General features: G+C 47.0%; 2 protein-coding genes across 3 annotated transcripts in view; one reads left to right on the plus strand and one right to left on the minus strand.

Annotated features, from left to right (window-relative positions):
* Positions 1-17: 17 nt before the first annotated feature.
* On the minus strand, positions 18-11,874 carry ITGB1BP1 (integrin subunit beta 1 binding protein 1). 2 transcript variants are annotated; one of them, XM_068565082.1, is made up of 7 exons: positions 11,745-11,874; positions 6,912-7,016; positions 5,412-5,490; positions 3,932-4,068; positions 1,915-2,007; positions 1,205-1,354; positions 20-707 (listed from the first exon to the last, which is right to left on the minus strand). In XM_068565082.1, exons 2-7 carry the CDS (start codon positions 6,981-6,983, stop codon positions 636-638), a joined length of 603 nt encoding a protein of 200 aa, XP_068421183.1. In that variant the 5' UTR covers positions 6,984-7,016; positions 11,745-11,874; the 3' UTR covers positions 20-635. The 2 variants fall into 2 exon arrangements, with proteins under 2 accessions (XP_068421184.1, XP_068421183.1); XM_068565083.1 differs by lacking the exon at positions 11,745-11,874 and having other exon boundaries at positions 18-707.
* Positions 11,875-11,972: 98 nt separating this feature from the next.
* CPSF3 (cleavage and polyadenylation specific factor 3) overlaps positions 11,973-13,120 on the plus strand; it is a 45,490-nt gene continuing 44,342 nt past the window's right edge. The window contains exon 1 of the mRNA XM_068564695.1: positions 11,973-12,140. Coding sequence (XP_068420796.1) covers positions 12,091-12,140 — 50 coding nt within the window. The 5' untranslated portion in view covers positions 11,973-12,090. The remainder of the gene's footprint in view (positions 12,141-13,120) is intronic.

The raw sequence follows: 13,120 nt of genomic DNA on the forward strand, positions 1-13,120 counted from the left end.
GTGTATAAAAACAGTCCTTTAGAAAATACACTAGCCTACTGAACACGAGGTTCTTTACGGTGTATGACTTTTAACGTGAGCGGTAATCTTTGAAGGTTTTACTATTTCTGGTTTACCAGCGTGTTATCCTGACGATACACTTTTAAAGCTTTACTCTTTGTCACTTGAGTCGGCAGTGTCACCATTTGAAACCAGCACATCCCGGGTCCCCGGGCCAACCTCTGCCTGACCAGAGCTCTGAGCCCGTGAGACCACGTCACTGCCCAGTGCTGCAGGACAGACGGCCTTGGTCCTCCTCAGAAAGTTCTCCATGTTCATTCATCACCGAGGGCACTTCTGTGACACATAAAGGTTATTCAGCTTATTTGTGTTTAAAAGCGACAAATGACGTTGCTTTTTCAGTCCCAGTAGGTAGGTAACTTCATTGAGAGTTAACTCACTGTTAAATAAGACACATTTTAATAGAAAAACAAAGGACTGATATTTTTTATATTGCGTTTCTTCAGAAAATCTAGAGCAAAGGATAGCTCATATTTCCAAAATAGTTCAACAACACCGCAGATTGAAAACAGAACTATTGAGAAAACAAACAGCTGAACTTGCACATGAAGTCTACTTCCCCTTGACTGCAGAATTCATGGTTTCTCAGATGTCAATACAGAGTCAAATGCAGTGGATAAAACTTTGCAGATTGCTTGTGCTTGTTCCTACGTTAAGTGAAAAGATACAGTAAGAGTTCATAAATCTCTTCCCGAAGTAAACGTGACCCTCCTAACGCCTCTCCTAAACCTACACATCACCAGTTTTGGAAAGCCCCGGACACGGCCTGCCTGGGTCATGTTCCTGTGCCCCTTCAGGAACTGCACGCAGTAACACAGGACCCCGTGGCCTTTGGGAGGGACCCTCACGAGTCAGAACAACAAGGTACGGAAAGGTGGGGCTCTGCCCGTGGAGGACACGCTGCTTTCCCTCACCAGCTTTGCATCTGCTCCTGGCCTAACAAACAGCTCACGGCCTGCAGGAGGTCTGGCCCGGCTGACCTGGGGCCTGACTGATACACTCATTTCTCCTGTTATGCCAGGTGTTTGCTAGGCACATGGCAGAGAGCATCTCTTCAGCCTCTGAAAAGACTAAACAGTCTCTGGTTTTGCCACTTTGTTTGATGAATTATTAGACTAATAACCAAGGAGACTGAAAACCTCACCAGGCTGTGGCACTGGTAAACCCACAGGTTGTATTCTTCGTTGCTCGCATCTGTGGTCTTCAGGGCCAATAAGCTTTTTCCTGCCCCCAGACCATCATCATAACACACCATCCGGATGATTAAATATAGAGCATGCCGATGCAAAACATCCTGCAGAAATCAGGGAAAAGAAAGACCATGCTATTTTACATGTTTCTCCATTCTTATAACGCATTTTCCAGTGCAGAATTTATCATGAGGTTTTAAACTAAGCATATCCATCCATGGATCGGGCAGAAAGTAGTTTTACAGGTTTTTCACCCAAAGGGACATTCTAGGATGCTCAGTTATGGGCCAATTTGCCTTTAGGATCATACCTTCCTACTTAAGTTCTAGGAAGATGGAGTGAGATGATCTAAGTTCACGATCCCATCCTCTATGCCCAGCTTCCAAGCTGACGCCTGCTGTGAATTGGCATGGGGTCCTAAGCTGAAAATGCATTAGGGACCTACCGGGGGAGGGGAGGGGATTGGCTTGGGCCCTACACACACGCAAGCAAAAGCCCCTATTCATTTACCCTAGGAAATTGGTCACTTTTAAGACCAGCTGCCAGAAATGTTTACAAGCCAACCACTCTGCAAACAGAAGCAGACCTAACTACAAGAGGGCCCTTCCCGGCCTGAACTCCCCAGCACCTAAAACACATTTTCCCCCTTAATTAAATTACTTACATACTGATCTGATGTGGATACTTTTATACCATACTTGGAAACTCCCATAATAAATTCTTCCTCCAGAGGAACGAAAGGCAACTTTCCATCTTGCTTTAAAGTAAAAATAAATTACATAATATACATTTTAAAAAATTATGTTTCATTCCTAATTCTGATTAGTCAATTTTAGCATCTGGCCATCACAAACCCAAACCCTTTAAAGAATGTGGGGCATACAACAGCCCAGCAGGAATTTCTCTCCAAAGAGGCAGAAGAAATATCCCCCCACCTGTTTTACAGTCTGCAAATTTGACCAAAACTCAGATCCATGTACCCCATGCTTACTGTTAACCCCAGTTACAAACTGATACTCCTCACAGATCCCAGCGAGGCTTAAATATTTACATTAGAAAAATTAAGGCCCTTTACTCAAAGTTTATACTCATGTCAGCACATTAAATGATAGGTAACATGCCGCAAGAGCCATTTTTCTCAGCCGTTTTACATCTTACCCGGGTGTTGGATATGTCTGGTATTCCCAGCGCCCCAGGGCTTTAGACAAGTAAATGCTGCTTGAAGAATGGTTACTCGGCTCTCAAAAATATCAATCAGTATTTTGAGCTATTCAGAAACAAGTAAAACAGCAGATAATGCCTGATGGTTTCCCTAGCAGATGGTCCAGTTTTATCTGCTAAGTATGCCTAACTTGCCTTCTCTAAAATAAATAAGATACTGCTGGCAATCAGTAGATATTCCATACGGTCAATGTTTCTGTGGAACCATTTGCCTGCACTAAAGAGATTATGGTAAAGGAGCCATGTCCACCTACCTTAATTCTTGGGTCCTCACATGCAAGAGTAAACTCTTGCCATTCATTTCTCACAGCAGGTTAAATCAATTCCAAGAATCAACAGATGGGATAATAGCAATGCTATCGTCAATAATGGAATTCTGATAAGCCCCATTTCTACAGTGATGTGAGAAATTGAGCAGTCCTTGTCAGAATGAAAATCCTAGTGTACTTTTGGGAGAAAACATTATTAGCCATCTTTCAGTAGAATACTTTACTTAGATTAGTTGTTGCTTGCACGTTGGAATGACTTTATATTTCAAACTAAAGGCTGGGATCATTGTGTTTGCCCAGACTACCAACAGTTGTCTGTTAAATGGCAGATTAGATCAGCTGATTTCCCCTGAGACACCGGAGACCTCCTTCACTTTCATGAAGACATGAAACAGTATATTTAAGGATCCCATCTCCATGAGTTAAGAGACTATATACTCTTAATAGTAACCAGCACTCTATAAACTGATAAGGGACTCTTTCCATTGCAGTAATATCCCTTTGTTAATGAACACAAAGACAAGCAATTCCATCTTCTAGAAACTTGGGAAGCAAGTTAACTAACTGTTGATAGGATTAAGTCTTCTGGCTCATCCACTCCCATCACTGGCAAGGGTACGGACCTTACAATACTTTAGGCACAAACCTCACACCTTGATTTGTCTTAATTTTCATACTAAATTTTCCTTCGTGGTGATTTATTTTTTATCTTCTTGACCAGGATATATTTTTGAAACTTCCCTCAGTTCTTGTTGGAAACAGGGTATGAATAAATAGATATGGTAGGTCAACACCACTATGAATTAGATTATTCAAAGAGCTGAACCTAGTTCCACGGAGATACAGTAAGACTTGCCAGACTGTTTCAGAGAGAAGCTTGTGGTATGTACCCAGCCACCGTACTCGGCTCCCCATTTAAACAAGGGGACTTTTTCAGTCGGCCCCAGAAAAAGTGAAAAGCACCGTCTGAAGGAAGGGACTGTGTCCCTGGGTTCCTCTTCGACTCGGTATCCAAGGCGCCCTGTACCTCCTCTGACCCCAGCGCTCAGTAACAACGTAACAGTGATAAAAGCATGGCTTCAGGAGAAGCAGTGAGGAGAACTGAAGAGTGCTGACTTTCTCCAAAGCCATGAGTTCACTCTGAAATCTGAGAAAATTGAACTTTTTTTTTTTTTTTTTTTTTTTTTTTACCTGGGCGACATCTATATAATTTATCAGGTCTAGTGGCCCTTCGAGACTTTTTCCCTCGGAGAGTTTCAGTTTCTCAATGGCACCAACATATTTTATTCGAAATTCTGCACAGGTATCTGAATTACTGTTGCTTTGTCCTAAAGGTGAAAAGAAAAATTGTAAGAGTAAGACTTCAAAAGAAATAGCTGCATTACAGGGTATCCTCAACCTCTCCCCAGCCAGGAAACAGAGGGTGTCATCAGAAGTTAACCTTTAATAAAAATTTAAAAATTTTAAATGCAAACTTTTTGATGTCATGGGAAAGAACTAAAAATTTCACTAACATTTTCCTCAGTGACTCACAATGTACTAAATATATAAAAATCTCAAAAGGAATAAAGTATTACTATGCTTCATTTCTTCTTCAAAAAGAAGAAAACTAAATTGTCAACTTGACAATGATTGAGTACCTTTGTAATGCATATGACATTTAATTATTTTTTGGTTTCTTCTCCCTTTTTACCTTTCACTTTTAGCTTTCTTTCCTGATTCAGGAAACCTGATCTACCTCTCCCATTCAGTCAGAAAAGACCAGAAATTTTTTTTTTCAATGTAGATGGAATAACGCCAGACAGGAAGTCCCTTACAAAACAGATGGTAATAGGTGAAGAACTGTGTGTGCCGTAAAATCCAGCCAGTACAAAAGTACCACAAAGGATTTTACAACGTCTGCCATAGTAAGGGAATACTCTGTGGTCACTTTTAGATTATGTTTATGTCATAAAAAGATGCCCACATTTTTAATGTTTTAAAGCATCTGGAAGTAAAGACAATAGACCTTATGCTACTATATTCCCTTTTACATCTTCTCTCCCACTCCTACCACCTTTTATGGATCGAGTCGCCCATGATCCCGAAAGGAAAAGTGGAAGGATTTTATACAAGAAAATGAATGTAGTAGGTTTCCAATTAGACACCGGCTAGCAGGTGGGTCAAAAACCACCTTTTGATTTCTGAAGAGCTGCTCCTTTCGGGAGGCTGCATAAATGTTTTCAAGGGCCTGTGACAGATGCTCCCCTCATTACCACATGCTCCTGATGTTAACGAGCTGGTACGTCTCCGGGTAAGCAGCTCTTTAATCTTTTTAATCAGCAGGATGTGTCTTACCCCCCACGAAGAATGTAATTCCAAAATAATTCACAATCCGCTAGCCCATTTCTTACAAAGCTATTTTGACACTTCTAAACTGTCACCACGAAGTTTTCCACAAGTTTCTGCTGCGCGACCATTAAGAGCAGTTTGCTCCAAGGCAGCGGCTTTCACCACCCACCTGCCACCCCAACCCACGTTCCGCCAGATTTTGGACCATTTCTAAACTCTTGTCAAAAATGGCAGAGCAGAGGAAGAAAACCCCAAATACTCAAGGACTCCTTGTGCTACTCTGGCAAAACTCCACAAGCATCAGTTAGAAGCCTTCGCCAAAATGATCCGCCCTCCGTACCTGAGCTCTTGGTGGAATCGGTATCGAGGCTCGCCACGGTGCTGGATCGAGAAAGCCCCCCAAGGCTGGAGTCTACAGACTGAGAAATAACAAACCAACAGAAAAATTGTAAACGCAATTAGAAGCACTATCTTCTCTCAAGTTCTCTACCCAACGTTCAAATGACTTATTTATTATAGTTGAATTAACACATATAAAATCAGGTCAATTATTCAGGTAGATCGACTGTGACAGATTTTTCTAAAGACAAATTCCTTAGCTTCAAATTACCCCTCCGCACAGGAAAACCTAACAGGTTGTCAGAACCTAACAACCCTCAGAGCAGAAGAACAGGAAGGGAGAAACTGGCCTATTTTTCTGAGGTTCCGAATTATAACAGCAGAAGCTTACATCACCCTCGAACACAAATCTGAGTCACAGCACCCTGCTTAGGAACTGCACGAGGCTCGCCATCACTTGGGGGTAAGACCTCCCTCCGGGCCCGCGGCCCTCCGGCACCTCTCTGGCCCCGCCTCCGCCACCTGCCCGGGGCAGCAGGTCCTTCAGGAATCAGAAACCGAGCTCTGGCCCTACTCTGCGAGCCGCAGGTCAGTACGTCTCCCTTTATCCACTTTCTGATCTAGAAAACAGGAAGCTGGGCCTGATTCCCAGGCTGAGGTCCTCACACTTAGGTAACAGCGGGGTGGGTCTCAACTAGCTTCAGGAGTTCCGAAACCTGACAGGAAAACGGTGAATTTTCCCATTTAAGACTGCACAGGACTCCTAAAATGTCAGGTTTTGGTGCTTTGGGCTACGTGCTGACAGCTCAGGGACAACACCGCTCCCCTTGCCTGCTGGAGACTCCCGAAGGGCAGTGGTGCGTGTGTCCGGCCCCGAGCGTGGCCGTCGTCACCCAGGGCGCTGCCCACAGGCTGGCGAGAGGTGCCCCGGAGGGGGGCACCCGTGCATGTGGGCCGAGGGCTCCTCTCCCGCCTCACCCAGTCCTGGCACTGGGCACCGAGAGCTCACAAGGGTGGAGAATGACTTAAAAGGGCTCTCTAGTCCGAGTCCAGTGGACCCAGGGGACCAGGACCTGGGACTCAAAGGGCCCCGCACACTCAAATCAGGGCATTTGCCTCACTATCCAACTAACTCACCGTGACAAAACAGAATTATAATTTGCACACACACCTCAAACCCTAGAATTCAAGACATCCAGCTCCCTGATTGCCTGCAATTCCTGTCATACAAACAATTTAAAAATCAGCGTTTCAGTGAGACCATTCGTAAGTCCTGACCCCTCTAGGTTAGCGGAGTTAAGAACTCCAGAAAATCTACCAAAACAAAATAAAATTAAATCAAATGCACAATGTGTCTCGAGTGCAAAAAAAATGAATGTGAAAAACCTCTAGTTTGAAGAACATCAGCAGGTCTGCCGTGGTTAGCACCCTTGCAGCATCGGTTAGAAGAAACAAAATTCTCACCACTTAATGACTGCGGCCTCCACGCCATCACCCCTACCTTGCTCTTAGTACTGATTTCACTACTCTGGGAGCTGCTACTGCTGTGTCGCTTTTTCCCTTTCCGAAACATCTTCCACCATAGCTCGATCCAGAGGCACGCCCCCTGGAAGAACAAGCGCTGGTTAGATACACTGAGAAAAGCAACTTTAAATCCCTTTACACATAATAGGAATAAAAATAAATAAAAACCATCAGTTCCTCCCAGTTCCATGGCGTATTCCTTTTACTTAAAACATAAATATTTTCCGTTGACCACAAAATGTGGGTATTACTCTTTTTCATTCTTATTCTCTTTTTGAATCACAAAATTCTAACCCAGTAAACCAAAAAGGTAGGAACCTTCTTGTCACCTCTGGAGGTGTGGAAAGCACTGTTCAGAAGTAACATCTAGTTCTCAATGTATTCAAGTGCCTTCCTTCTCTTTAATCAAGTCAAGACGTTAGTAAAATATGTGACATATTAGTTTATCAACCAAGTCACTGTCTCCGGCTCCTGTTCTGTAAATGGCAGGGCTAAGAACTGAAGGCACTAATACATCTCGGAAATGTGCATTTTTCTTAAAGTCTCCAACTATCTTTAAGTAAAGGCTGACATGAAAACATTGCCAGGTGCTACCTCTCATCTTGTTCCAGTAAGGCCAGGGAAGGAGGTGACCTTCAGTTTCCCAGAGTCAGGCTTATGTACATCTTTTTTAAAATTTTCGATTTCTCCTTGCACATTTCATAGGAGCACGTATATTATACCCGGAAAATTACGAACTAGCCTGCATAATGTTTCATAGTTCAAGTACTTCCAAACACACTGTCTCACTTTATCCTCACAGCAACCTGGTGACACAGATGTTTTCTGAGGGTCTCTGCTGGAGCTCTAGGCCCCCCATCAGGGGGCTTACAGAAGATAGGTTAGAATCTGCCTTCTGTAGACAAGGGAACTGTGACCCATCTTTCAGGAGGATTTATGAATACAAGAACCTAACAAATGTTTACTAAAGGTTGGTTCTACAGAGGGAACAAGGGAACCTGCTCACTACAGAATCGAACACTATCTTATCGTCTTCAAACGTTCAACAGACAGCAGTCTGCAGAGATAGCTTCCTTTCGTTACGACATGGTCAATTCCTGTCAGAAAAACAAGGGACCTGATGAAGGAAAAGAATGAGTAAATCACGGGGTGGTCAATGAATGCCCCTCTCCAACACACAGTTTCTCCCATTGAATTTGGAGGGCCCCCCCCGCCAAGTCCACTCACTAGCATCTGACCTTAGGCCACTGACCCAAAACTTGACTCCTGAGCCCAAGCTTTTTAATCAGCCAACTTATTTCTATATTTCTGCTTCATTTGTGGAGTAAAGAGAACATGTGATTCATTCATTCGTTCCTGAGTAGCCAGTGAGCACCTACCAGGTGCTGGGGATGCACCAGTGAATAAGACAGAAAAAGCCCCTGACCTCAGAGAGTTCATTTCTAGAGGGAGTAGACAGACCAACAGGAAAACCAAGTATAAAACACGTTATTTGGAAACAATAATTGCTACGAGGGGAACTACAGCAATTTAAGGAGATAGTGATCAAAGGAAGGGGGGACGATTTTAGACAGAAAAAGATGTTCTGAGGAAGCGGGAGTTAAGCCCTGAGAGAAGGGGGCGGGTAGCCGTGAACATGGAGAAGCACCGTGAGTGGGGGGCACAGCAAGCGCCAAGGTCCTGAGGGATGTCCTCTGACGCACAGACCGGTGAGAGGCCAATATGACTAAGAATAGGAGGAGGAGGGAGAGTGACAGGAGGGAAAGAGCCACAGGAGACCTCGCAGGCCACAACGAAAGCTGGGGTTTTGTTCTGGGTTTCACAGGAAGACTCAGAGGGTTTTAAAAAAGCAGTCAGGTGATATGATCAGATTTCTGTTTTAGAAAGATGACTGGCTGCTGGGTAGGGAACTAGTTGCACAGGATAAGAGTAAAAAGAGGGGGCCTACTTAGAAGGCTTCCGTGGATAATTCGTTGCAAACGATAGCCCTGCCATCACAGGATACTTCTCAGTTAGAAAGAGAAGGCAAGAGGGCCTTATTCCAAGGTCTGCACAAAACTGGGTTAACCTGGCAGCATAAAACACCATAATCTGATGGGTTAGAATGTCGGTGTATAGCATATTTAAGCACATTATATTTTAAGTATATATAAGTACTATTTATATATATATATATATATAACAATTTTAAATATGATTTTTTAAAATTTGATAGTATTGTTATGAAATCCTGAAGCATCTCTCCAAACCCCTGGAATACTAGAACGATTCGAAAATCACTACATAATAAGGCCTTTGCAACTCCTTGAGGCTTTCTTTCCATCATCAATCTAGGAGCTGAAGGGGAAATGCAATTATGAAAACCTTTGATATCTGCCACTATTTTGATGCATGTTCTTAATTAAGCAAATCATTCTTGTCTCTAAATTATTTGTGCATAAAAATGAGACCAAAGATACTGTCACTTGGACGTTCCACAGACTCATCAAAGGCAAAAAGGCCGAAAGCAGAACCCATCCTCTTCCCCTCCACACCTGCTCCTCTCCTCTCCCTTTCAGTAAATTCCATTATTTCTGGTAGAAACCAGGAAATCACCGACTCCTCACCGTCTTCCAGCCCTCACATCCAGTCAAGTCCAAGATGCACTGATTATACCACCTGAAGAGTTCCCTCATCCATGTCTCTAAACAGGGCCTGCATCGTCCTAGACTATGGCTACATAGAAATACTTTTTCATTATGTGATGAAAGCAATGGACCCTTAACCCATAAAAAATGCACAAAGTTTGGAATGCAATTTAAGTAATTCACAAGCCATCAGGAGATATTTCAAGGGTGAGGGACCTTGTCCTGAGACAGGCTGGGACCTGGGACCCTTTGCTGCAGTGATTGCACATGGACAAACGTCTCCTCGAGTAACAAAGAAACTATAAAAGAACTAAAAATAACTGCGTGCATGCACGTGCAGTTGGGGCAAATTCTGGACAACAAAACACAAAAAGACCAAAAAAACCCCAACTACCACTTCTGAAGAGCAAAAACAGGGTGTCAGGGGCAAAAGCAGGGTCCTGCGCATGCCCCCTGCGCTCAACACCGCCAAAGGGTGGGCGCACCACCTCAGCTGCCCCTCCGCCCGACCCCTGGACACACCCCTACCCTCACCCCATGTAAGGGACGAGCTTGCCCCCCTGGGGTGGGGGGAGTGAGCAAGGGAACCTGTTACTTGCTTTTGCTCCCCTCCTGCAGCTGCAGGAGCCCCAGTCAAGCCCTGCCTGAATTTATGGACTGGCCTCTTACCCATTTCTACTGATGGGGAAGGCCAAGAACCCTGGTCGGTATCAGTCCCAGCTGGACTCCTTGCCACTTCAAATCTGTCACCAAGCTCCAGCTGAAATGATTTCTTTAAAACTCAAGTCAGATGCCATTTAACCTGCTTAAAATCTTTTGTTGGCTCCTCAAAGTTAGAGACCGAAGTCAGGCTCTTTGCCAGGACACGCAAGGTCCTCCATAACCGGGCTCGCGTGGACCTCTAGTCTCATCGTCCACAACCAGTTTCACACTCAATTAATCTGTAAGGAATGCAAACTGGCTTGCGGTTCTCAGCATGCACTCTGCTCCCTGTTTCCACGCTTTGCTCCTGCCGTTCCCTCTGCCTGGAATGCCCTTCCACCTTCTATTTATTTGCCTAACCGGTCACCTTCCAAGACTCAGTTCAGGCTTCTCTTCCAGAAAGCCTCCAGGTTGGGCTAAGGGATGGGTCCTCCGCAGCCTGAGTTTATACCCTGATCTTAGCATTAGTCGGCTACTGTCTACTTGTACCTATCTCACTCAGAACTGTGAGCTCACCAAAGACCAGGGCTAAGTCAGCTCTGTATATCCGATGCCTGCTACAGCCTGGCAGAGGCCATGCCTAATGAACTGGAGAACCTTCTTGTGAGGTAACATCCAGATGAAACTCCCACGTCCTGAGCACCTACCATCTGCCACCCAGTGCTAGGTGATATGTTTTACACACACACACACACACACACACACACACACACACACACACACACACACACACACACACACACACACACACACACACCCTATGCCATCTGTGTATACCTCTGACCCTCTCCACTGACCGGCAAGGTTGCAGTATTACAGCCCCTTTCCAATGAGGCAGCCAAAGCGCAAAGTAGACGAATAAGCTTGCACAAGGCCACCAGGCTGGTAATGCATGGGGCCAAGTTTGGAACCTTGGTAGAGTTGGCTCCAAAGCTCTTTCCAGACCCCGCCCAGCTCCTGTCGGGAGCGCCTGCCACGTGCCGGTGCTCAGGATGACAGTAAACAAAACAGACGCAACCCCGGCCCCGCGCTGCGTGGAAACAGCCACGACGCGTGGAGGAACCAACAGGATCCCGCACAAAAAGTGAACGCTCTCCATCGCCCCTCAAATCAGAGCCTGACGTGGGGAGCAGCCCCGGGGATGCTCTCACTCCATCACCCTTCCGACCGGACCCAGCCACACGCCACACGCCACACGCCACACCCGTCGTCACCGGAGCTGCAGTCCCACCCCAGACAGGAATCGGCACCGGGGCACTGCCTCCTCCCGCAGGCCCGGGCCCGCTCCTCGGCTCCCGCCGCCCGCCCCGCGCCACCTCGGGGCCTGGGTCCCCCACCCAGGGAAGGCGGGTCCCGGTGGAGACCGCGGCCCCCGCGGCCCCACCCATCCGCCCCGCCGCGGGTCTCCCCGCCGGCGCCGCCCTCGGGACCTGCGTTCCCGGCCAGGCTCAGCCCGAGCGCGGCGAGGGCCGGGCTCTCACCTCAACGCCGACTGCGGTCGGGGTCAGACACCCACAGCCTGTGCAGCCCGAGCCGCGGGAGCCACGCCGGGTCTAAGCCCAGCGCCCGCTTTTCCAGCTCCGTGGCCCCGCCCGCCGGGCCCCGCCTCCGAAGCCTCGCGCAGGCGCAGTCCTGACCCCCGCCCCCGGTGCCCGGACCGACCCCTTGTTCTACGACCGGAAGTCAGAGGGAGGAGCCTAGGGTGGCGGACGCCAGGGTGCCGGAAGTTGTGCTCTCGGTGGATGGTGGCCTTCCTTCTGGGTTCTCTGTGGCTGCTCTTCCAATTGAGAAAGCCTCCCGCAACCTGTTCCTCGTCCCCGTTTGCAGATGTCTGCGATTCCCGCAGAGGAGAGTGACCAGCTGCTGATCCGACCCCTGTAAGGGACCAGCGAGAGGGAATGAAGCCACGGGTTGTGAGGCGAGGAGGGTACCCGGGTGGTTGGGCTCCTCAGTCGGCCGCAGCCGGCGCGCCTCTGCAGTCTGCCCTTGGTCCCTTGGTCCGCAGTTGCGGGCCAGGCCTCCGGATGCAGGGCTTTGGAGAACTGTGGATCGGAAGGGGCCTGCTCGGTTTCATGGGATTTTGCTTTTTCCTCGGTCTCAAGGGAGGAGAGTATGTGGAGTTGGGGGGCGGGGAAAGAAGGTCTGTGGGGCCGCTGGGCGCTTTCTTGTTCGCCAAAGAGTGGCAAGCTCTGAGGGAACCGGTGACGCCGGGGATGGCAGGATGAGAGGAGGACGTGGATAAGGCTGTGGCAGTGCGAGGAAGAACTAACCTGTTACCTCCAGAACTTGGTATTTGCCAGGATGGGAAAGGAGGTAAATTAGGGACTCGCTGTGAGCTCCATTCAGAGCTCCAACTCTGAGAGAATAAGGAGGGTAGAAAGTGGGAGGGAAGAAAAAGCCGAGGTGTTAAGGACAAAATCTCAGCCCCTGACTCACCAGGAGAGGGCTGGCCTTTCACTGGAAATGGCCTTCTGTCAGAGAAGCACCTTACAGATCTGGAATGCTGCTTAGAAAGGGAAATACAAATGTGGAGGAACTTATTCTGTAAATGAGTGGCTAGAATCCACCAACATGCTCACTGTTAGAAATGAGTCAGCACCACATGAACACCTGCCTTTTTCAAAAGGCAGAAAGTATTTCCTTTACATGTTCATTTAGTAAGGACTCCTTGAGCACCTACTGGGGACGTAACCCAAGTTTGCCGCTGCTCAGTTCACACCTGTCCTCTCTTCCTGTGCTCAGCAAACACTGAGCAAATGTCAAGGCCACACTGGGCACTAGGGATACAAATAAGACAGAGGGCTGAGTGAACTGGATTCACCCTTTTGGAGGGAGCTGCAGCGCCGCATGAAAAGTA

Source organism: Eschrichtius robustus, chromosome 15, assembly GCF_028021215.1.
Source record: "Eschrichtius robustus isolate mEscRob2 chromosome 15, mEscRob2.pri, whole genome shotgun sequence".
Classification (NCBI taxonomy): domain Eukaryota; kingdom Metazoa; phylum Chordata; class Mammalia; order Artiodactyla; family Eschrichtiidae; genus Eschrichtius; species Eschrichtius robustus.

Excerpts from the sequence above, each read along its gene's own strand:
- ITGB1BP1 (XM_068565083.1), bottom strand. The coding sequence starts at position 6,983 with ATGTTTCGGAAAGGGAAAAAGCGACACAGCAGTAGCAGCTCCCAGAGT. Across the intron at positions 5,491-6,911 it reads AAATCAGTACTAAGAGCAAG|TCTGTAGACTCCAGCCTTGG; the intron begins GTAGGGGTGATG and ends GTTATTTCTCAG. Across the intron at positions 708-1,204 it reads TTTACCAGTGCCACAGCCTG|GAACAAGCACAAGCAATCTG; the intron begins GTGAGGTTTTCA and ends CACTTAACGTAG.